This window comes from Streptopelia decaocto, assembly GCF_964273445.1.
Source record: "Streptopelia decaocto genome assembly, chromosome: Z".
NCBI classification, from domain to species: domain Eukaryota; kingdom Metazoa; phylum Chordata; class Aves; order Columbiformes; family Columbidae; genus Streptopelia; species Streptopelia decaocto.
This window is the reverse complement of record NC_138657.1, coordinates 19066018-19089020: the sequence shown is the minus strand read 5'-3', so window position 1 is coordinate 19089020 and position 23003 is coordinate 19066018. Positions and strand designations below refer to the sequence as shown.

At 38.3% G+C, this 23003-nt stretch overlaps 1 protein-coding gene across 1 annotated transcript in view; it reads right to left on the bottom strand.

Moving 5' to 3' along the window:
* BNC2 (basonuclin zinc finger protein 2) overlaps positions 1 to 23003 on the bottom strand; it is a 322413-nt gene that overhangs the window by 76451 nt on the left and 222959 nt on the right. Inside the window, exon 4 of the mRNA XM_082074538.1 lies at positions 18305 to 18540. Within this exon, the coding sequence (XP_081930664.1) occupies positions 18305 to 18540 (236 nt within the window). The remainder of the gene's footprint in view (positions 1 to 18304; positions 18541 to 23003) is intronic.

Below are 23003 nucleotides of genomic sequence, written 5' to 3'. Positions count from 1 at the left end.
AGGTGGAGAAGACTTGATAAACTGAGTCTGGAGAGCCAACAGGCCTGGAGGTCATTTGGTGCTTCTAACTTTTTTTGAGTGTTTAAAACTGTAAAGCAAACCATTTTTTTTTAACATGACAGAAGGTAACGAAGTCACACAGAATGTTGCTCTTCAGCTAGCTTTCCTTTCTCCTTCTCTTAAACATCCACTGGTTTGGATCTTATCCACAGGCACTTTATATTCTCCTGAGAAGCAGCTGGAAAGTGCCAAACCACTAACTTCTTTTTTAACCCCACTGTGTCCAGCAGAAAGCAAATTCTTTAAACCAAAGAGAGAGCAATAAAGCAAACCAGCAACATGCATTACTGTCTGAGAAGCACTGCCTGAGTGCTTTTTGAAAGTGGATGCTGTAGAGGTAGGGGAGAACACGAGTCAACATGAGTGCGTTTGTGTGTGTACATTCAAAGATTTCTTTGAGGAATGACTACTCACACCAACAGATGTGTGAGAGAAAATAAAGATGTGGTAGAGAGGAAAGCAAAAAAGAAAATACATTGGTAATAAACTTGGGGACAGACAATATTCTCTCTGCTGAAAGCAAATCGAGCGAAAAATTTAGGATAGCATTTTGTACCTAAAGAGATCTACAAAGCACATAGGATAGCTAGTCTAGAGTAAGGTAAAATCTTTCCAAGATTTAAAATGGAAACTAAATATTCAAAATCAATATAGAATTTGCTTTTATTAGAATTCAAAATAGACTAGTCTTCCATTAGTTTACAATGCCCCCAGCCCTTGTTGGTTTCCTGTGATCCCCTCTGCAATACTATGTCCTTTTGTTTGGATGACAGGACCACAAACTGACAGCGAGAAATGAAGCGAGTGAACAGCTATCAGAATGACATTACAACACCAATGAGACAGAGAGCTCATGTAAGAGAAGTGCTCTCAAGAACATATAAATATATAATAGAGCCTTGGAACGCTTAATAATTAATTGTGAGGAAGAAGCTTTTATTTCAACAAAAATAAGAGCTTCCAACCCATCCCATGAGAGTGGAACAGTCCAGTACACTGATGTCCAAAAGGAAGATCTATGCCAGTTACTTCACAAGGTGAAGTTCCCCACCCATACAAGGCCAGCATCACCTCATCACCCTGTCTGCTCTGCATCCCCAAATAAAATCTGAAGTGGTACCTATCTCCTATGCTGATTCCCTGCATGCAGTGGAATTTCTTCCAGTGACCTCAGTGGGGTTTGCACCTAACCCAATAAGGTCAGCAATCTAGCTGGTTAGTTGGGTAATGAGTATTACAAGATCACAGAATTAGGGGTGAAGTATTTCACCTCACTGAAGTATTACTTTGGGCAGGTCACTTCTGCTAACTTGATGTTCCTCACTGGAGATTACTACTCAACTTGCTGTCCACATGAAAAGCCTTAAGTACACATAGCACAACATTCTTGTGAGGAATCAGAAGTGCACATCCATTAACAATGTGCCTCCATACTACCAGAGGTTTAATTTTTACAAAGAGTTTGGAGGGCCTATTTCACCTTTGGGTCTCTTTTGCATGGGCTGTCTACCTCTTTGAGTTGCCATTTACTCATCATCATCCAAACAAACTCAGCAGAGGCAATTTCTCCCAGTAGTGTGTTCCTTGGGGCATTTCTGCAGTGCCATTCCTGTAGTGCCATTCCTGAGGAAAAGTTTTGATTTTCATAGACTTGTTAGAAATACACCCAGAAAACCTTTACATTAGCAATTATTTCAAGCTCTATATTCAAAATGAAGTGTACTATCTCTACTAATGTAAATGCAGCTGTTAAATGGTGCAAGTTACTTCACCGCAGTTTCTACTGAGAAACAGGTAAAGCAGAAACTGTCTTAATCCGATGGCTACAAAACTAATATAGCATCCTCGTATGTATCACTTCACGTCAGAGTGCCTCTCCAAAGTACTATCTTTTTTCACAAGACCTGTCTTTTTATTGCCTTGACCCTGAATGATTTCCTGTCCACAGACTGCACCATGCTTACTGTAAGTTTCTACTGAGCAAGAGGATCAGGTAACAATAAATACCCTGGCCAGGGCTCCTCAAGAAAGCAAGCGTTTCCCTCTCAAAGAGAAGGGACAACTGCTATACAAGTAATGGAGTAAAAAATTAATCTTTTATAGTAAAGTGGCAACCAAAGTCACTTCTTTCTTCCCTCCCCTTGTCATGCTCAAATAGGTAATCAATACAGACTCTCAGTTGTCTTTTTGTTCTAATTTCTGATGCATGTATGTCGCTGGGGCTACTCTTAGTATTAAATAGATGTGTGCAAGTAATTGCTACATATACTGGTCCAAATAAACTTCAGGGTTACACTTCCAGTGAAATCGATGTGGCCAGGTGAGAGCCGACTTAAAACAATTTGTAAGGTATCTCACTGTTTGGAGTAGACAACATTACACTTCTCAGAAAGAAAGGCTCGGTGCGCAGTCAGTGGTGAGAGGGGACAAGTGGGGCATCTGACAGTGGAACCCATCAGCGCAATTTCCTGCCAGTCAGGAGCACGAAGCAGCGCAGCTGCTGGGATGAGTGAATAGCTGAAGGAGCCTGTGCGAGCTTCAATAGCTGGCCAGAGCAGCGCTCCACTGTGAATGACAAGTGATGGGCCAAATCACTGGGGAACTACCGATGAGTTATTAATGGTGACAGGTACACTACCTGGGAGACAGGTTGAGAGGGGAAAAAGATTATTTATAAGTGAATAGTTAACAGCTGTACCCACTGCTAAGCATTACATGGATGCCACAAACTGTAGAATTCAAATCTTGGGTTATTCAAGCACGAACAACTGCCTGTCACCAAACTGCAACGCATCGGTACAAATTAAGGTGGTAGAGATGAGACGAGGCTGGAATGATGCCTTGCTTGAGAAAGCAATGTCATCACAGAGCACAGATAAGAGCTAGAGAAGGGCTGAGATAACCATGAGGTGAATTATGGTTCTTAATAATAATGATGAATTTGCAAGAACAGCTTTTTAATTTTTCCTGAGGGCTTTTGCAAGAGAACAGATGCTGAATGTGTCCTGTGCTGACAAGAATAAATGGGGGGAAAAAATATAATAAGCAAAGGAAATGTTTTCGAATAAGTTTTCTTTTGATATGAGAAATAAAATATTTCTATTGTGGAAATAATTTCTTCTATCTCCAGCCCCCTCCCAAGCTTGAAAAACACATTGTTAAGCTTATAATATAATGTTCTTACACTACCTACAATAATACATTATAGTTAGCCAGTTTTTCCTAAAGGAATGAAGCATTGTACCACTGAGTATTAAAAGTGGCCTGGACAAAAATCTTTGAAGTCTATTTCTCTTGTACGTCCCTGCACTAAGAGAAGCAAGGAAAAGAAAAAATCAATCAAACAAACACAAACACACACAAAACACTCAGGGGGCGGGGAAGCGGAGACACCAGCCAAAACACTCCACATCAGGATTTTGGAAATGTTTTCATAATGTGAACATCATCCTGAAAGAAACTGTTTCTGACATCTTTCCTATCCCATTGCAAAGATGCATCTCTGCAGAGAAAATCTTAGAAAGAATTTGATGACTATTTTTTTTTTTTTCCTTTGGTGCTCTTTTAATGCAATAGAACAGTTAAATACAAGCAAGAGCAGCCAGGTGCCAGGACAAAAAGCAGGTGCTCCACTGACTCCTAGGCTTCCATAAAGCACAGGCTGGGAATCCCTGCACTAGATGTTTGATCAGAAATAGGCAATTTTGACCTCTAACAAAACGTTTCAAAGACCCAACCTTAAAAAAAAAAGGTGGGGGGGAGAAAAGGTAATAAACTAAATGCTTAAGGTCCAAATTCAGATTTTCTTGAAATGCAGTCTCAAATGGATTGCAAAATAGTAGGGAAAAAAGAGGGCTAGTCAGCAACAGCTGTGTTCGTCCAAGGTGGAGGGAACAAACTATTTATATCTATGGTTACTGCCACTTCTCATTTCCTTGCCACAGGGGCACTGTGCTCCTGCATGTTCTGGAGGAGATATGTGAGCCAGAAGAGGTTCACACTTCAAAAAGCTTCTGAGGCCTTAAAATATAACAACATAAACTGACTCAGCACCATAACTGTTTGCAGGACTTGGTCCAGATCTTTCAGTTCAGGCATTCCAAAGTGAAGATAACTAAAAGGCAAATAGCTGTGTGTGTGTGTGCATGTGTGTGTGCGCGTGTGTGTTGGGGGTGGCTGTGTGTTAGCCAAGCTTATTCATAACTTGCTTTCTGCTCTTCATAAGATTTAATTATTTTTCCTCCTCTGTTTCATTCCAGTTCTCATGGACAACTGGTATAACTCCTCAGTGTCTGAACTTCTCACACTGTGAATCAATATCTAAATATATAGCCAAAGCTGAGTGAGGCTGTTGCATTTTATCTTAACAATTGGCCATTAAAACATTTTTATTAAATACTGTGCATTATGGAAACTGCTTTTCACACAACTTTTGGGTATAAAAAGATCAAGCAGTCACAACATAATTTTTAAAGGTACAGTGAGAGATTCAGGAACGGAATATATGTGGGATTTGGCATTAGTAGCTTTCTGAAAATTCTGTATCTGCACTGACATGCCCAGGTATCATTGATTAAATCCTTATTTCCCTTCCATTTTAAAATGTATTTGTGCTTAAAGAGACACATGCTAGAGGAGCTGGGCTAAAGACAGAGGAAACGTAAGTCAAATTTCACAAAGAGTGAAATTTGAAAAGTTAATTCACTACACTTAACTGTCAAAAAGCATGGAATTCAGAGTGGACAAAGTGAGCCTAGTTTTGATATCTCCATTTCAACTAAACGGTGCCTTACTGCACAAGTGGTTCCACTGCTTGTAAAGTAAGGCAATACTAAAATAAATATCAGAGTCTGCATCTAGATAACAATTTTCTTTCTTGAATCCATAGATGGAAACTGAAATGTCAACTTCTTTACTGTTTCTTCAGGGATAGGTCTGTGAATTTGGAAGCACAGATTTTGATAGTCAAGTCTGCATAGAGATATCAGTGCCTGCTGCTATCATGCTCATAAAGTAAAACTGTAACTTACTTTTTAAAAATTGCATATGTGAAAATAATAACTTCAAAGATCTATCTCTCAGCTGCCTTTCAGCAATAACAAACAAAGCTACAAAAATCATTACAAAACATATGGTGCAAACCATGAGTGTGTTTGTTTTATATCAGTCAACATAATTCACTACGTAACCAGGTCAGAATTAATACTCCAAGAACTATACATAACATGCATCCAGCATTGTATTCTTTACAACTCCATACATCAAGTGAGTCCACCCACTGATCAAGAAGTCTCCTGTTTTCCTCCTAACAAAATTCGGTACTCTTTGTTTTTTATGGATTCATTATAAATTCTTGAGTGACACAAAGGACAAGCTGGCAATAGTAATAAAAGGCCAGGATACTAGGAAGGAAGGCTAGTTTTCTAAACATGCCAAAAGTTGCTGGAGGTGTAACATTTAAGGACTCTTCTCTTCCCTGTATTTGATCTCCAGCTGTACTCTGTTCTTCACATTACCTCAGTTGGTCATGTTTTAACAAGTACCTCAACTACATCTGCAAACCTCCTCATTTTCACAGAGAGTAAGTATTTGGTAAATTATGCCCACATTTCAAAGAGAACAGAAACTCATCTATTAATTTGTACAGGCTATGTATGCTCAGCGTGCTGGGCAAAGTGATGGTTCCCTGCACGGTTGGAGTCAAAGAGCTGTGCTGTAGGGTGGTCTGCAGATACCCAGCTAGAAGGGAAAGGAATTGGGGATGCAGCAGCTACCCATATCTGACCCACAGACACAGCTGGGGGAACAGCTGGGTGGACAAAGACATTGTGCTCACTGATTATTTCTTCCACCTACCCCACAAAACTCCTGCTTGGGGAAGGAAACAAAAAGAGCAGCAACCTGGACCAAAGAAGTTAAAACCTTCCTTTAGTGAGGCCTTGGTCTTAATGGACATGATGAAACTGACTTGGAGCCCTCATTATGAGAATCTGCCTCATTAGTGAGTCTCCATGTGCAAAACACAGAACAAATGATCCATGGCTTGTGGCCTGGTTTGGAGAGATGTAATAAATGTCAGTGCAGAGATACATGCAGTCTACCCCGGTGAAAACAATTAAGAATAAAGAAAGAATCTTTATAAACCTACAATTTTTAACTGAAACATACTTTCTCATAGAGTTCTCACAACCTTCTATTCACACCTTTTCAATGAAAGGGCAGTTCTTACAGAAAGGGAACTGTTGTGTGACCTCAGCTGACCAAGTTGACATACATAGAATCATTGAGGCTCCAATCCAGAAGAATATACAAGCATATACTTAACATTAAACACACGAGATGAAGTCAAGGGCATTAATTGTTTAAAGTTGGGTAGGTGCCTGTACACCTTGCTGAAACAGGACTTAGTTTCTGACAGAGACCGAGCAGTTCTCTGTGTAACAAATTCATTTTGGCTCCCTATGGCTTTATGTCTCTAGTGTCCATTAAGATGAAAACTCTTTTGGTTTGCATTTTTACATCCTCTCTCACTCCTGTCTCTCTGGTATAGTTTCTGTGGTGCCTCAGAAGGGATGAGTGTTGCTTTTTCTTCAGTGTAGGAACTGCCTACACTGTGCCTCTTTACACTATCTGGCCACATACACAAAGCATATAGAGACTTCATATATTTGCAGCACCTTCCTTCCTGTCTGTTGAACTAAACTGAAAATAGTTATACAAAGCATTGTCATACAAGTCCTGTTCCTTTGAATAGCTAGATTAAAAAAAAAAAAAAACAACAAGGACTTTTGGACAGTGCAGTAGCTGCTGAAATTCCAGTACAATCATCTTGTATCAACTGCAGGTGAACACTCTGATGAAATGGAGTACCTTAGAGAAGGACTTATAGAATACTACAACATAAAGTGGACTAACAATGGGGGAAAGCCTTACAGATGCACATTTAATGTCTGGTGTGACTAGTATTGGAAATTCATGCTATGTTAACGAAGCTGTTATTCAGGTATGGTAGTCGATGTATATTTTCATTTCAGATTTTCAGTCTGAAGCATCTTAAACTGGTTTGACATTTACATTCTCGCAAATGCTTCAAAGCCCATAAAACTTTATATTGCATTGATGTTTTTACCCTGCTCCAAACAAATCTTAACATTGATATAACTAGCAATTCCATGTTAATGTACTACATTTTCATTTATTTGTTTGATCCTGCAGATTACTACTCACCAAAAAAAAAACAAAAACCAAACAAATAAACAAAACATTGAAAAAAATGTATTTTTTTTTATTTATGTGACTCCAGGGAAAGTGTGAAGCTCAGGTTACTTAGGTCACTTTGTTTCCATGCCTAAGGAAAGAGGTTGTATCGACTCAGTGAGAGAGCTAACTCTTCATTCCAGCTGAACAGATACTCTTCCAACTACCAGAATAAATAACCTTCCATTTAATAATTGTTATAGGATGGAATTAATACTATATGCAATAACACGGCAGTGCAACAAAATTAGCAAATTGGAATACATATGGGGCTAAAGGGCTGTTCAGTTCATAACACATCACATACCAGGCTCTGAGAATATATGCAAGTAAGCATTATGAGAAACTTACTCTTCCAAGATGCATCTTAAACTCATCACGTAAAATCAATTTGCTAGCCATATGTGGTTGGGGGAGCACAGGTTCTTCAAGCCACAGCCTCCAAATGAAGGCTGGAAGTGACCAGGTCAGAGACAGTATCCACATCGTAAGTGGCTGCCCTTCTTTCCCTGGACCACACCATCTCCGCTGGTCAGTTGTCCCTGAACAGCTTCTTACCTTCTGTAACACCCAGGTTCTCTGCAGCCTCACAACAAACACAACTGTGTGAGCAATCTGATACAGACATTATTAATTCCTCACCCTTTTTCTCCTAAGAAACATACCTCTGCCTTCAGCTGCAGCAGAAAATGCATGTCATGAGTCTGATATCCATAACCTCACAACTCTTTGAGCCTACAAAGAGAAGGGCTCTCTTTTGTATCCTCTAATACTGCTTGAAATACTCCTATCAAGAGGAAACCAGCTTATATGTGGACAGTGATTGAATTAGTAATAGTTAAATTCTTTAAAATTAAATTTAATTTTATTTTGTGGAATTCTTTCTAAAAGAGATGGGTTGGATAAAAGCATTTTTGTGGATTGTAACATTACATACTGAGCATGTTTTATTTCACACTCAGGAACAGAATAGCCAATTCTTGCAATTTTATCAAAAAGCTCTTGATATTATAAGGAGATGTTTTTTAATTATACCTGCTTCTGGGAGTACTTCTGTTGGTTTTTTTTTAATCTAAAGAAGTTTTCACTTTTTCTTGTTTTTTATGGTAGGTTTCAAAACAGGGAGAAGCAGCTTAAAAATACAAACCTAACTTTCTCCAGTAGAAAATGGAAAGCAAAATTAAATTATATTACATCAAATCTTTTACATCAGTTCCCCAATATTCTGAATTTGAATTTATGACCTTCAGACATTTGAGGCTAGTATTTCTGAACTGCATCATATTAATATGCTGAGCTTCTATACTGACTATCATTTTCTGAAGCCATTCACCAAGCACTCATCCAGCTATATATTGAGCTGGCTGAACACAGTAAGTTGCCCATGCAATGTCCTAGCATTTTCCAAATAGTTTGAGCCACTCTGTTTTAATGGAAACTTCTGTACAACATAAGCTAAGTTGCAAGCAACCTGATGAACAGGCTCCTTTCCTTTATTCCTGTTTGTCAGCACCACATGTCAACTTGTACACAAGATAAAGACCTCCAATATACAGACTGTGTGGATAAAAATGTAATGATGTTAAGTTTCTTACAATATCCACATCACCAGGCAAGCTGTACTGTACACAAAACCCAACAATCTGACATATATATGGTCAGCAGTCTTAAAAATCTACCTGTCCTACAAGTTACTTCCTTCTCTGCAGTACGACTGTCAGTCAGTAACACAGGTTTCCACACCCTTCCCAGCAGAAGGAATGTAAGACTTCAGGGTGCAATTCTGGCAAGATTCATTATGAAGAATCCAGCAAGACTGGATACAAACAGACATACTTTACCCTACCATAAAAGGTAAAAATGAAACAGATTAAACAATTTCTTCTTCTTCCATTCACTAAACAGGTTATAAAAAAAAAAAAAATATTTACTGAAACTACTGTTCCATTGGTGGTGATGTTTCAGAATTTAACTAAAGAACAATCATAATTACACATTCTATTTCATTAGAGGATCTCAAAGCACTTCATAAACATTAATTAACAACATCCAAGTATTAATTGGGATGATTAGAACATTTTGCAAAAGCCGTGGGGGAGGAGAGAAAACAAGCTGAAGCACAAAGGACTCATGCAGTAAGTTAATATATTAGAGCCAGTAGAATAATACACACTTCTTGGCTTCAAGTTAAGTATTCAAAATTCTAGGACATGGTACAAAATGACAACCAAATCATAGAAGATATTCCAGTGCAGGAAAGAGCAGTAAATTTCTTAATTAAAATACAAGAGTTCATCTTCATTAAATTCAAAATGTACCTTGATAAGTAAAAGGGGGTTGTCTGTCTACATTCAATGCCGTACTCTTACTGCCTAGAAGGCAACAGTAAGTGCTAATGACATTTACCCCTTCTAATAAGAGTTACTCACACTTCACTGTTATTCCTTGTTATTGCTCAGGACAGGCACTAGCACCTCATTGAAAGATCAGTGCTGCAAGGGAAAAAAGTCCCCTTGAGATCCCTTGGACTTCAAGAAAAGCAGTAAATCAACTGATGCTGGACAGATGACAAGTTTGATTCTCTGTGGCCTTTCCTGATTCCTACATGTCTGTGGTCCTGAATTTCTTAAGTGCCTGAAGCCCAGTGCTGACACACAGACAATCAAAACCACCACTAAACTCAGAGCAAGAGGTGTCTAAACTGAGAAGAGTCTTAAATCCATTAAAGTGTCATGGTCTGGACTCCATACTCTCTAATTGAGTTAATTTCCACTGATGTGTAGCTGAATGGTTAATATCACAACCACATCACCTCCAGGACAATGATTTGAATTCAGCCTGAGGTCTTCTGTGAAGAAAGTAGCCTACAAAAGAGCACAAGTTCTAATCTCTGAACTGTATTTTGTGAGAAGAATAATGTTAATTCCTTGGATTCTTGGCACAACTCGCTCCCCTCCGCACACACACACACATCTCCCTTCAATCAATAGCTTTATGCCCTTTTGTTTTCCTTATTTTATAACAGGTCACTGCATTTTTTACAAGAATATTGAGATGGACAGTAACCCCAAGATACTGTCCTCAACTCAGTGGTCATATTCATTTGACATAGTGCGGGATTTGTTCTGGTAGAGGCTTAAACATGGCCTTGTCAGCAAGAAAAGTGATTTTCCAGGCTAGGAGGAAAGTCCTTATCTTCCTTCCAGTCATTCACAGAGAATCAGTCTCAAAATGGGAGACTTTGTCACAGACACACACACTATCTGTTAGAAATATAAATAAAATTTATAGATTATTTGTGTGCATACACACACACTCATGTATATAAATATTTCATGGAAAAACTTCTGTGATCATAAATGGTTAATAGAAATTCAAACACCATCTGAAGCAAAAAAGCTGGAAATAGTTTCCTCTTTGCCTTACCTGCCAAGACCCAAGTTCAGGACTCTGTTTCTCCTGCAATGCTTCATGGCATCACTCACACCTAAAACAGCCTAGGGAATGAACTATTCCTCCCACCTCCTTCATCCCCCACTCTGCTTTAGGTGTTTGTGATTTCATCAGCTATCACGAGAGAAACACAGGACCATGAACTCAGGCTTGGCAGGTGAAGAGATTTTCAGGTCCGTTTTAAAAGCAAGCACACATGGTCCTGGCATATGCCTGAGAGACCTTTAGTAACAGCCATTTCCATGCTCTGCATCCAAGTAGCTGTGCCCAGCTGTGTGAAACTACATCAGTCACTGGGATCATAGCTTCTCTACCCCAGTACTGTAAACAGTACATGTTCCAGGTAGGAGAAACACAGCTACACAAAAGTCTCTCTCTCTCTTTTTTTCTTTCTTTTGGTCTTAGACAGCCGATGATGTTTGCCATTTAAAAGGCCATCTTTGCATTTCTGAGCCATGTGAAACACTATGGTTATAAAGACTATTTCATAGTAGTCATTAAGAACTAGCATCATGTATACTGCTGTTGATCACCAGGGGTTATACAGCCCTCTGCTTCATTACCCTTGCAAGATGCAAGACACAGAGCAGCAATAGCACAGCTCTCCAGCTGCACATATTCTGGAAATCCAAATGATCTTTGCATGTTACTGAGACATCTGTTGTGACATAACTTGCCCTGGTGGCATTCAGAAGTGCCATCAAACTCTTTGGACACTATTTTTATTCTTTCCCAGTTCAAGTACTAATGGTTGTGATAAATAAAAGTCATGTAGCACTAGTGTGACTGGAAGTGTTACTATTAGAGGTATAGCATCAAAAGCAGCAGGGAGATGTTAGGCAAGTTAGTGCAGATACAGAGAAAATGTGAAAGCACTTCACACCATAGAACGAGTGGCATTGCTTTGCTCAAACACACAGCAATGCTTCCCTCTGGCTCAGCAGTTGTGCTCTGTTTCCTATCTCCCTCTTCAGTCCTTAAAGGTTTATCTGAGCTTTTTCTATCCTCTGTTTAGAGATAGTACAGGCACTCCTAGCTTAGCACAGCTAAGATGAATACAAAAGAGCAAGGGGCAAAGCGGAGAATCTCTGTTCCACAGATGTGCAGGGGAGTCATGCTAAACTGACTCACATGGGAGAAGAGAAACTCTTCCAGATGATCACAGCCACAAATATTAGCATGCAGTGATGCTGTGGGAGAAATGGAAAACTCAGGAGATGGACACATCATCTAACAGATCCTTTTCATCTCTTTGTGCTAAAGAGGCAAAATCAGAGAAAGGGGGGGAGTGAAACTGAGGTGAGGCTGAAGAAGGGAAGATAAGCAAGAAAGAAAGGGGGGTGGGAATTGGAGGGAATGACAACAGAATAAGTAAGTTGGAGTGGAAAGAGAGAGAGGAGGGAACAGACAGGCACAGAGAACAAGAAATAGGCAGGGCACATACTAAAGAGACCCAGATTTAAATCCCATCTGTACTGTGAGAGTAGAAGTCTGGATAAATGTTACCCAGCTTTGAGCCTTGGTTGTTCTGAGGGACACTGTTGAAAAAGAATGTCAGAACAAAAGAACACATGTAAGTGTTAACAACAGTTACAAGGGGGAAAAAAGCCACAAGATAGAAGGGTATCTTACAAAGATGAAAAAAATTAATAAAGCTGTAAATTCATAACTCTTCATAATCAAGTAATCAAATGTGGGTGGCAGTTGTTATCAGAAATACAAACTTGAATGTGAAAGACTTTGGTTGTACTTTGGCTTTGTTATGCTCTTCACTACATAAACTTCCGAACCTTTATCTGCATCAGTTTTACTATGCATAAAAAGGGCATAACACTCCTAGAGACGCAGAAACACTAAGTGACTGCTTCTTAAAATCCTTCAGCTGTCACAGCTAAAGAACTTCAAAGTATTAGTTAAGAGATTGACAAACAGACCAATGAGGAATGAGAAGCAATATCAATTAAATAAATGCACAGCCTTCACATCAGAAGTCATTTTTATTGTATTAATGCCATGTAACTGTCATCAAATTTTCACTGGGTTGTGAAGCTAAACTTTTTTTCCCCTCCATGCTATAATTTGACTATTTCTCTTAATTTTCTTCATCACAAATAATATAGCATACCATCACTTCAAAGGTGTTCTTGTTATGAAATTAAAAAAAAAAAAAAAAAGAAAACAGTAAATCAACTGATGGGACTTGGGGAAAAAAATCCTGATAGAAATTTCACATGACTTGTGATTATAGATAGCAGGCTACATTGAACTGAAAGTATGATATCATCAGTAGAATGACCTGACAACACTTGACTACCTTGGAAAAGCTGATATCCTCAGAGTTGTTGTTTGTTTGTTTTCTTTCTGATGTTCCTTATGTTTAAGCAATGGAGGCTTTTTGACAAGCTGTTTAATTAAATAGCCCTTGCACTTGGGTTCTGTAGCAAAAGCTCAAATGTCTTAAAAGGAGGCAAGTGAGTACAGATGGGAAAGCTAAGACTCTAAAGTCTCTAAAAGAGGTCAGATAACAACAGAACGCATGCTTTCCTGAAATCCTCCACGGACAAGCCAATGGTGGGCAATATTTAATTTTAAGAACGGTAAAGCAATTTCCATCTGTGCATGTGGTTAATATTTCACCTGCTTAGAAGGGATGAGGTAGTAAGGGAATACTCAGAGAAAGAACAGAAAATAAATTAACAACGGTATTATTAAAGATGCTCAAATTTCTTTCTATAGTCTCTCCCCAAATCTCTTGATCTAATCTGGATGTGAGAATGGTATGCATGAACAATCTAGTTGTGGTAAACTAGGGCAGTAAACGGAAACAACCCATTTCACCAAGAGCAACTACTTCTTACCAAAACTTGAGAAATTGTCAGTCAAATATAACACAAATTTATATGAGCATGTAATTTAAATATGCATATAATAATTTTAAAAAATCTCAGAACTGAATTATTTAACCTTCACTATGTATTCTACAATTTGAATTATTTTGTTTTAGTTAATGGGACTTTATCTTTGGAAAAAAAAGTTGAAATTTCCCGACCCCCAATGTATACCTTCTGAGAGTTTTACTCTTATCTGACTTCAGTGACTGAAACAGTTGTTCTTGCTCAACAGCTGTTTTAGCCTTACAGAACCAACACAACACTGGGAGAATAAACCACAGTCCATCCTGGTCATCATCTGAAGAGCTAACTAAATTCATAAAGTAATGATGGTGCTGATGATCTGTGAGCAAAGAAACACACAAGCCCAAGTCAGCAGTGGCAAAGTATGTCATTAATTTCAGAGGGTTGGTTTTTTTTACTTTTAAAATTAGCAGTCTTGACAGTGAAACCACATAGGCAGGAAAAGTATCATACTTCCATTTCCAGTCTTCCCAAAGCAGAAAATGATATCTAATAATTTTGAATTTCATCAGTTTTCAGCATTGACATTGCCATGGAAAAGACTGTCATTTAGGATTAGTGATTCCCTATGCACTGTCCAGTGCACAAACTTTTGTAAGTAAGCCAATTTTGGGGCCAATAAAATACCCATAATTTTCCAGCTTTAGATTTGATTTTATTTCGGGAGAATTTTTTTTTTTTTAATTTCTCATAGCTTTGAGTGGCATCAGCAACTTTGGCAGCCAAGATGTTGCCTATGAGCTACTGACTAAAATCTACCTTTTTTGAGGGAAAAATGTTAAGAAAGGGAATCCTAGGTCTAGCCCCTTTTCCTGATTCTGACAGTGTTCTGTGCCTCTGCTTCCGTCTTTGTACTGTAAAGATAATATTTTTTTTCCTCTTTTATACTCAGGGAATACAACTATTTGATCACAAAACACTTGAAAAAGTGTTGAGCTGTTACTCTAAATAAAACACTCAATCATCATTTGCAAAGAGTCAGTTTATGGCCTCTGAGTTGTGGTCACATGTCCTGTTCTCTGCAGCTGGACCAGTGTAAGAGCTGAATGCCCCAGTCGTTCCCTGCTGGTGGTATAATTGCTTTCTAGCCCTTTCTTCTCAGAATAATCAGGGTTAACTTGCAGATGTTTAGCAGGAGGATTTTTCTAACCTGGCTTGTTTAGAGAGAACCTGGCTAGGGAGCAATTACACATGTAGTTACACCAGCAAATGGGTGGGGTAAAGTATTCTTCAGTGGTGAAGCAGAGGAGAACAGCTGGCAAAGTTACCTCTTCACTGGGCTCAGCTGGAATGAAACCAGGGCTGGAGACTTAACTCACAGCTGAGCTGTTTTTTACAGCAAAAGTAACTTCACCCAAATCAATAGAGCCACTGATCACATCTCTTTGAGTAGCAGGTGCAGAATCTGACCCAAACCAGCTACTGTTGTTGACAGAATAATTTCTCATCACGTAAAGACAGTTGTTGTGTTGGCTGTTCCCTAAGAGAATACCTACAGGCTCACTAACAGCTCCACACCAAACACAGTAACTTAGTTCCTTGAGATAAGTACTGGATAAACAAGCCCAGAAACTGAAATTCTCTGGATGCCCATGGAGCAGACACAGTCCAGAAAGTTTCCCTGTACACTAAGTTTTTCTGAGGATTGCTTCTAAAGACAAGAGAACAACTTCTCCTCTAAAACATTAATTCTGTGAGCAATCTGATGAGACTGCTGACCAAACCCTCACTGACTGACATTTCAGATATAGTTATATATTCACCAGAAACTAGGTTTATTGCACAGAGGCCAGAGAAACTTGCCAGGACTTAATGCTTTTCGGCTGTTACTGGCAATGTCGTGACTGTGCCCAAATGTGAAAGGCGGTGTATCACATTACCTCCTCTGGCTTCATGCTTCCTTTGCTTCCTGTGCTCCATTAATGCAGTCACTGAATGAAGCAATAAATACTGCATTTTTCTCTGCCCACTGGTTTTTAATTTGCTATTTAGAAACATTATTAGTCAAAATGAACCTACTACAAATAATCCCACCCACTGTGCAGCACTAGTACACAAATAGAGAGAGACACTGGTTTTCTGTTGTTTCTTGAGTGGAGCAAACCGTGAGGTCTTCCTCAAAAGTTACAGAGAAAAAGTATTTTATTTTTTTCATAGAAAGAAGGGTTTCATTATGGATCTTGAAGAGAAAAGAAAATATCTGGAAATGCTAAAATAATTTATTTTGAGTGGATACACCTACCCTAAGATTTATTTTTCATTCCCTCCAAAAAAACTCTCATAGTTCTCATCTGCATGCACTTTGACTGTGCTAGTGTTACTACACATTTCCTTTCAAATTTCCCTGCATGTCCATTTTCTCCTTTTTATCACATAGTTGCAATAGAGTTACTTTTTAAGCTTGACTTAGAATCATAGGTTTGACTAATTTTCCTAAGATTTCTCTTCATATATGTTTTACCAAGCAGTTTTCCTTTCTGCCATATAATGAGCTTCGTAGCTTTAATGCCTGTAAAGGTTGTGGAGTCTCCATCCTTGGAGCTCTTCAAAAGCTGTCTGGACATGGCCCTGGGCAAACAGCTTTAGGGGGCCCTGCTTGAGCAGAAGGATTGGACAAAACTACCTCTCTTCCAACCTCAACCAGTCTGTGATTGTTTGAATTAAGAGAGCTAAACTAACAGGCAGGCTTGACTACACCTGTCATAGGTCTTTGTTCACCCAGCACTAACCAAGGCAATATGTGGCAAGACTGTAACAGCTGCCTTTAACTTTCATTGATAATTGTTCTCCTTTAACTGACATAATATTCACCATACTGTAGTTGGATGTAGTAATGGGAATATTCATGCCTTGAGGGCTACAATGTGATTGAGTTTTAGCCAGATAAACTGAACTCTGACTTAATGGTGTATTATAGGCCTTTACACCACTCAGATGTGTAGGTCACAATCTCACTCTGTACGAACCCCTATGTAATTATATTACAAGCCATTATGCATATATTAAGATCAATTAGACAGATATTTAAAACAAAATAAATTCTATGAACTTCAAAACAAGAAAACTACTCATTTCAGTCAGTCTTCTTGTCTGTAACAGACACAATTACATTGTACCCTTATAATATATTACACGTAAGTATTAATTACATTTAGTAAACAGCAATGTTCTAATGTTATAGCTTAGAAAGGAGGCATTTTTATGTGTATATATTCACAAATCGTATTTCTTCAGCCCTCTTGATCAGTAACATTCAGAATCCAGGAACCTAGAACATGATGCAATGTGCACATAATGACATTACTGTGTATATCTCTCTATATATCTATCATATATCTATTAAAATTACGTATTGTATCTAACATCTGTAGATACATATCCATACATATATATCATACAAACATGTATAGATATATTTAGATTTTATTGAATAGATGCCTGAGAGAATCCTAAAACAACCAAAGACCTCCATTCTGTATATATCCTAATAAGAATAACAGGATCTCATTATTAAAGAAATATCCTTTTTATTATGCTTTCTCTAGGACTGTTCTACACTTTTCTGCAATAATCTGTGTATAGAGCACTCAAGAAAATTTATAAGAACACAGAATGGGAAGGTTTCCATTGAATTACATGAGGCTAATTTACTTCTTTCAAAGAAAGGACAGAAAACTGAAGAGGAATTAAAAAACACAGTCAGAATTCCTCAGAGCAGGAATAAAGGTTTCTGTATTTCCTCTATAATACCAAGCATGTTCTCATTGCCTAAGAAAGTAAAGGAATAAATAACAAACTAAATTTTTCAAAGATTTTCAGGAATGTCCACCTCAATAAATCGATGACTTCTAGATGACGCAGAGGTCCCACAAAGTCAGTAGCAATTAAGCAAACTTAGAAACATGCAGTATTAGATTCTCAATCAGAAATAGCCTTATAAAATGTAATAGTTTGCTTTGGAAGCCAACAGATGATTAAATTACTCAGATAAGCAAACATACATATTCATGATCATACTCGTAAAACAAGCCTGTCAATTTTTTATTTATTTATTTGATGTTTGGTTTGCTTATCTTAAACAATCTGCATGTAATACTTTATTTAAAGCTACCTTTAAAAAACAGCCTTATAAAGTACATTTTCCTGTTGACACAATACACTGTAAGGATACTTCCCGACATAATCATGATCACAACCCCCATTTCATCTATTCCTTATTAGATATCTTGCTAAAGAAGGAAAGAAAAGATGAAGGAGGTGCTGACTTGGATCCAAGTTTATTAAGTAAAACAGTAGCCCTTGAAAACCTGTCAGTTGCCTTTGACGACCAAATCAGGCTAGCTAACCTCAATATTCACAGTATTAAAGGTCTTTCCTACCTTAAACATAAGCAAGTACAAATAAATACTACGGTAAGAGGGAATCTGCATTATTTTAGCTTAGGAAAAATAGAATATTTTATTTTGCCAGCACCATCATTAGTCTTCAGCATGACACACTAAATTTACTTTGCAATCTTCTACCACTTTGGGTGCATGGTCACTACATCTGCACACACACACACAAAAGATAAAAATCAATTAACTGTGTCTGGAAACATATTTTGCTTTATTTCCTACCTGAAGGATGTAGCCTCGAACATAGTCTCGAAGCGTCCAGCCTAAGCCATGTAGAATATGCAACACCTCCTCTTGCTTCAGTACACTGAAGAGTCGGTCAAGTAGTATCTTCAGTCTCACAGGGACAGCCTGAGTACCGTAGAGCATCAGGCTGCTGATGTCAAATACAACGTTGGACTGCACAATCTCCACTTGGGTTGGGTGGTAGAGGTGCTGAGTACTAAGCTTATCCAGGGCTGAAAGAAAAGGAGCTTAATGTAAGAGGAGAGCTAAAGGAAAACCAAGAAAATAATGTCAAGGAATTATCTAAACACATTGAATTTGGCAGATGCACTTATTTTCCAGATAAACATTGACCTGGATAATTCATCAAATCATAGAATCATAGAATGGTTTGGATGAGAAGGGACATTCAAAGGTCATCTAGTCCAACCCCCTGCAATGAGCAGGGACATCTTCAACTAGATCAGGTTGCTGAGAGCCCCGTCCAGCCTGGCCTTGAATGTCTCCAGGGATGGGGCATCTACCGCCTCTCTGGGCAACCTCTTCAGTGTTTCACCATCCTCATTGTAAAAAATGTCTTCCTTATATCTAGTCTGAATCTCCCCTTGTCCTATCACTACAGGCCCTGGCAAAAACTCTGTCCCTGTCTTTCTTAGGAGCCTCCTTCAGGTACTGAAAGGCTGCAATAAGGTCTCCCAGAGCCTTCTCCAGGCTGAGCAACCCCAACTCTCTCAGCCTGTCCTCACAGCAGAGCTGTTCCATCCCTCTGATTATTTCTGTGGTTTCCTTTGGCCCCTCTCCAACAGCCTATACTGTACTGAAGGCTTCAAAGCTGGATGCAGGACTCCAGGTGGGGTCTCACCAGAGCAGAGCAGAGGGGCAGAATCACCTCTCTTGACCTGCTGGTTGTGCTCCTTTTGATGCCGGCCAAGATGTTTTTTGCTTTCTGGGCTGTGAGCACACATTGTCAGCTCATGTCTGGCTTTTCACCCACCAGTACCCCCAAGTCCTGCTCCACAGGGCTGCTCTCAATCCCTTCATCCCCCAGCCTGGATTGACAATGGAGGTTGCTACAACCCAGGTGCAGGACCTTGCTGTTGGCCTTGTTGAACTTCATGAGGTTCACATGGGCCCATTTCTAGAGCTTGTCTGGGTCCCTCTGAATGGCATCCTTCCCTCCAGCATGTCAACTGTGCCACTCAACTTGGTGTCATCTTCAAACTTACTGCAGTTGCACTTGAATCCATTTTCTATGTCTTTGATGAAGATATTAAATAGTAGCGGTCCCAATGTGGGCCTGTAAGGGACACCACTCATCACTGAGTGATTCTTTTTCACAGATGTGATCCAAAACAGGTCTAGTTTCCAAAGGTCACAAATATCTTTAATACTTAAAACTGAAGGGTGCCCAGCTAAGCCCTAGAGACTACAATACTCATAAGTTCAAAAGAAATTACAGAAAATTTATGATTAATTGATGACCAAGACTGAAGCTATGCAGAATTGATTGAGGCTGTTAAAGGTTTGAGACCTAACCTCTAGAGGAAAAAAATAAAACAGATACTCCCTAAAACTCATCCTTCTAAACATGTTAAAAATTGCTCCCCTGATTTACCATAAATTCTATCATTAATTCACTGCTACTCAAGCTGGTTAGCTTGTTTTACCCTTCTGTGTGAATTCCATGTTATTCACTGTGATATGAATAATTTAGAGATGAGAGGAGGGAAGGTTTGCAGGATGAAGGTAATTCTTATTCCCTTGTGAAGCTAAATATGATGGAATTGCATATGACATCACGCACTTTAGTGAGCATCAGTGTTTACATTTAATTTTCTTACCATTTTATGGACTATGTTACAGCACCTAAGCTTCTCATTGCCTTTTTTTAAACAAAACTTTCTGAGCATTTAAAATAATTTTATAGGGACTTCTTCTCCTGTACTTTGGTTTCTTTTTGGCTTATGGTCACTGGAGAGTTCATGTACTCTTGATAAATTGCTTTCTTACATCCAGAGCGCAAAGGCCCTTATCATTTACTCGCTGGCTTCATTCAACACATTTACTCCAAGGAATACTTTGTCAAAGAGTTCTGGTTTCCTCATACTTCATTTCTTGCAACTGATTTGTCTGATCTTTCCTATTCTAGTGGTTAAGTCAACTTTGAATAAATAGCTTTAAATATTAATTTACCATTCAAAAAAGATAAGGAATTGCCAAGCCTAGGGACCGCAGTCCTATGTCTCTCCACAGGACATTCATAGTGCAGAATGTGACGGGTGAGATTTTCCTTCCAAAAGCTCTTCTTCCAAAGCACTTCAGCTATATAGGCTTCATGATGTGGGACTGATTTATTTACAAGGTCTAATGAAGGGGATTTGATTGAAGCTTAAACAGGTCAAATACTTTTTTTTGGTCCCTTTTAGGTAAGATATTTTTGTAACGTGGTTATTTTGCTGCTACCATAACAGATGTGTCATCAAAATACTTTTAGCTAGAAAAACCTAGAGAATGGATTTTGCTACTGTGCAGGCTGTGTTGTATGTGTGCTGATACAGATATATATATGTATCTGGGGAACAGAGCAACAACTTGGAGGGACTAAAATGAAGTAAAATATTAATATATTTTTAAATACTTCTGTTACTTGCAAAATGAATACTAGTGTTAATACATGTAACACCTTTTACCAGACTATCAAAATAAATAAGTAGATCTGGATCACCTTGAGCTTTCCACCTTCAGTCTTACAGATTGAGAATAGAGTTCAAAGAGGTTAACTGGCTTCTCCAAGTTTACAAAAATTCAGACAAAAGCCAAGACCTGAATGAATATTTTCTGATTACTCAATGCTTTTTAATCACTGCATCATATGATATTTCTAATATATCTTAATATTTGTTCTTGTTTCTCTTTACTTAACAGTAAACCCTATGCCTGCAATGAGGAAAAGCAAGTTCTTCCAGCTGAAGAAGACTTGGCTTGCTCAGGATTTTGAGGTTGTGATTCTACTTTGGCCCAAGACAGAACGGCTGTAAGACATTTTTATCTGAAGACTATTGGGTGGATTATAAAATGAATAGCTAGAATGAGATTACAAAACTCTACGAACATTTACCCTCTTCATTTATTGTGGCCACTCTGAGTATTATAACTTTGGAAAGGTCGAGATGGAGCAGAAGTGAGAAAAAAAAAGAAAGAAAGGGTCCTTTTAAATTACTAAGTGTGCTCTTTGACCAGTGGACAGAAATTTTCACAAGATATCCCATACTCTGGCATTTATCTGCAACATTTGTTTGCCTATAGACCTAAGTCTCTCAAAACACACACACACACAAATAAGAGTTAGTCCTGCGCTGGATTAACAGTCCAGATGACAGTGAAATTAGCTCCAGTTTTGATTTGTGGCATTATTCTGCACATTATATAATAAACAAATACGCAGTGAATTTTATCCCTTTGAAGTACAAGTCAGGATATGCACTGAAATGTGTAATTCATAATACAACAAAGCATATATTTTTGCATGGGTGTGTGAGAACATTTGCAAAGTTAAGACAGACCTCATGCTACAGACAAAAAAAAACCAAAAAAACAAACAAACAAAAAAACCCCAACCTGTACATGAAGAGAAAGGAAATGCACTTGTACCATATGCGAAATAATAGTATGATAAGCATCTAAAATTCTTTTGGATCATTGACTATTGAAACCCCTTTTGCTTGGCAGGAGAATGAAACTTTTCACTGTAATCTGCAATTTATAAAAATTATCTTGTTTCTTTGAAAGAGGTTACTAAGGAAATAGTTGACAAAGTTGCTTTCTGTAGTACTTCTAACTGATTTCTCCTCTGGCATCATTAATGAATTAATGCAGATGTTCTAGGTGCATTCAAGGGACCATTTATGTTGTTAGACACATACTTTTTCAAGTAAGAGATACGAGAAAGGCCTAAGTCTCATTGTTGGTTTCTCTGTAAGGCCAAGAGTATTGACTTTAGCCTTCTTGCCAAATCTCAGCCTCGACTGTTGCATTCTGCTGTCCTGAAATGCCCATCTGATTTCATGTGGATCACGCATTCCTCACCATTTTCTATTCTAAACTATTGGTTCCATTTCTATATGCTAATGAACAATGTCATGTTTCATTCAACCGTATCTGCAACAGTGTATGATTTCATAAGTGCTTAGAAGACTTCAAGATGAAACATGCTATATAAAAGAATGAACTTCATCATACCTGAAAAATGACATAAACAGATGTGTCATTAAGAAGATATCAGTGACTGAACATCATAAACCACATATTAAAAGTCCCTTCCTGGTGCAGCATGAGATATTACTCATACTTCTTACACTTTCAGTGGGCTCAAAAGTTCACACAGAAAAGTCTTAACATGTTCATCACTTCTTGGTTGTAACCTGCACAATCTTCTAAAAACAGAGCTCTGATGGGTTCAGGTGCTAGGTGCTTAAACTAAGAAAGCTATATTTTAAAAGCCCAATTCCTAGTACTGCCCTGAGAGTCTTATATTATTTACCTCAGTGTGACTGGAAAGCTGTTCACTAATAGAGGAAGACCCTTGTGTTTTACTATAACAACATACAGCCAAGTAATATTTTCATGGTGAATTCTAAATTTCAAGTACTTGTTTCAGAAATATTAACTATTAAAAAAGGGGGCAAAAAAGTACTAT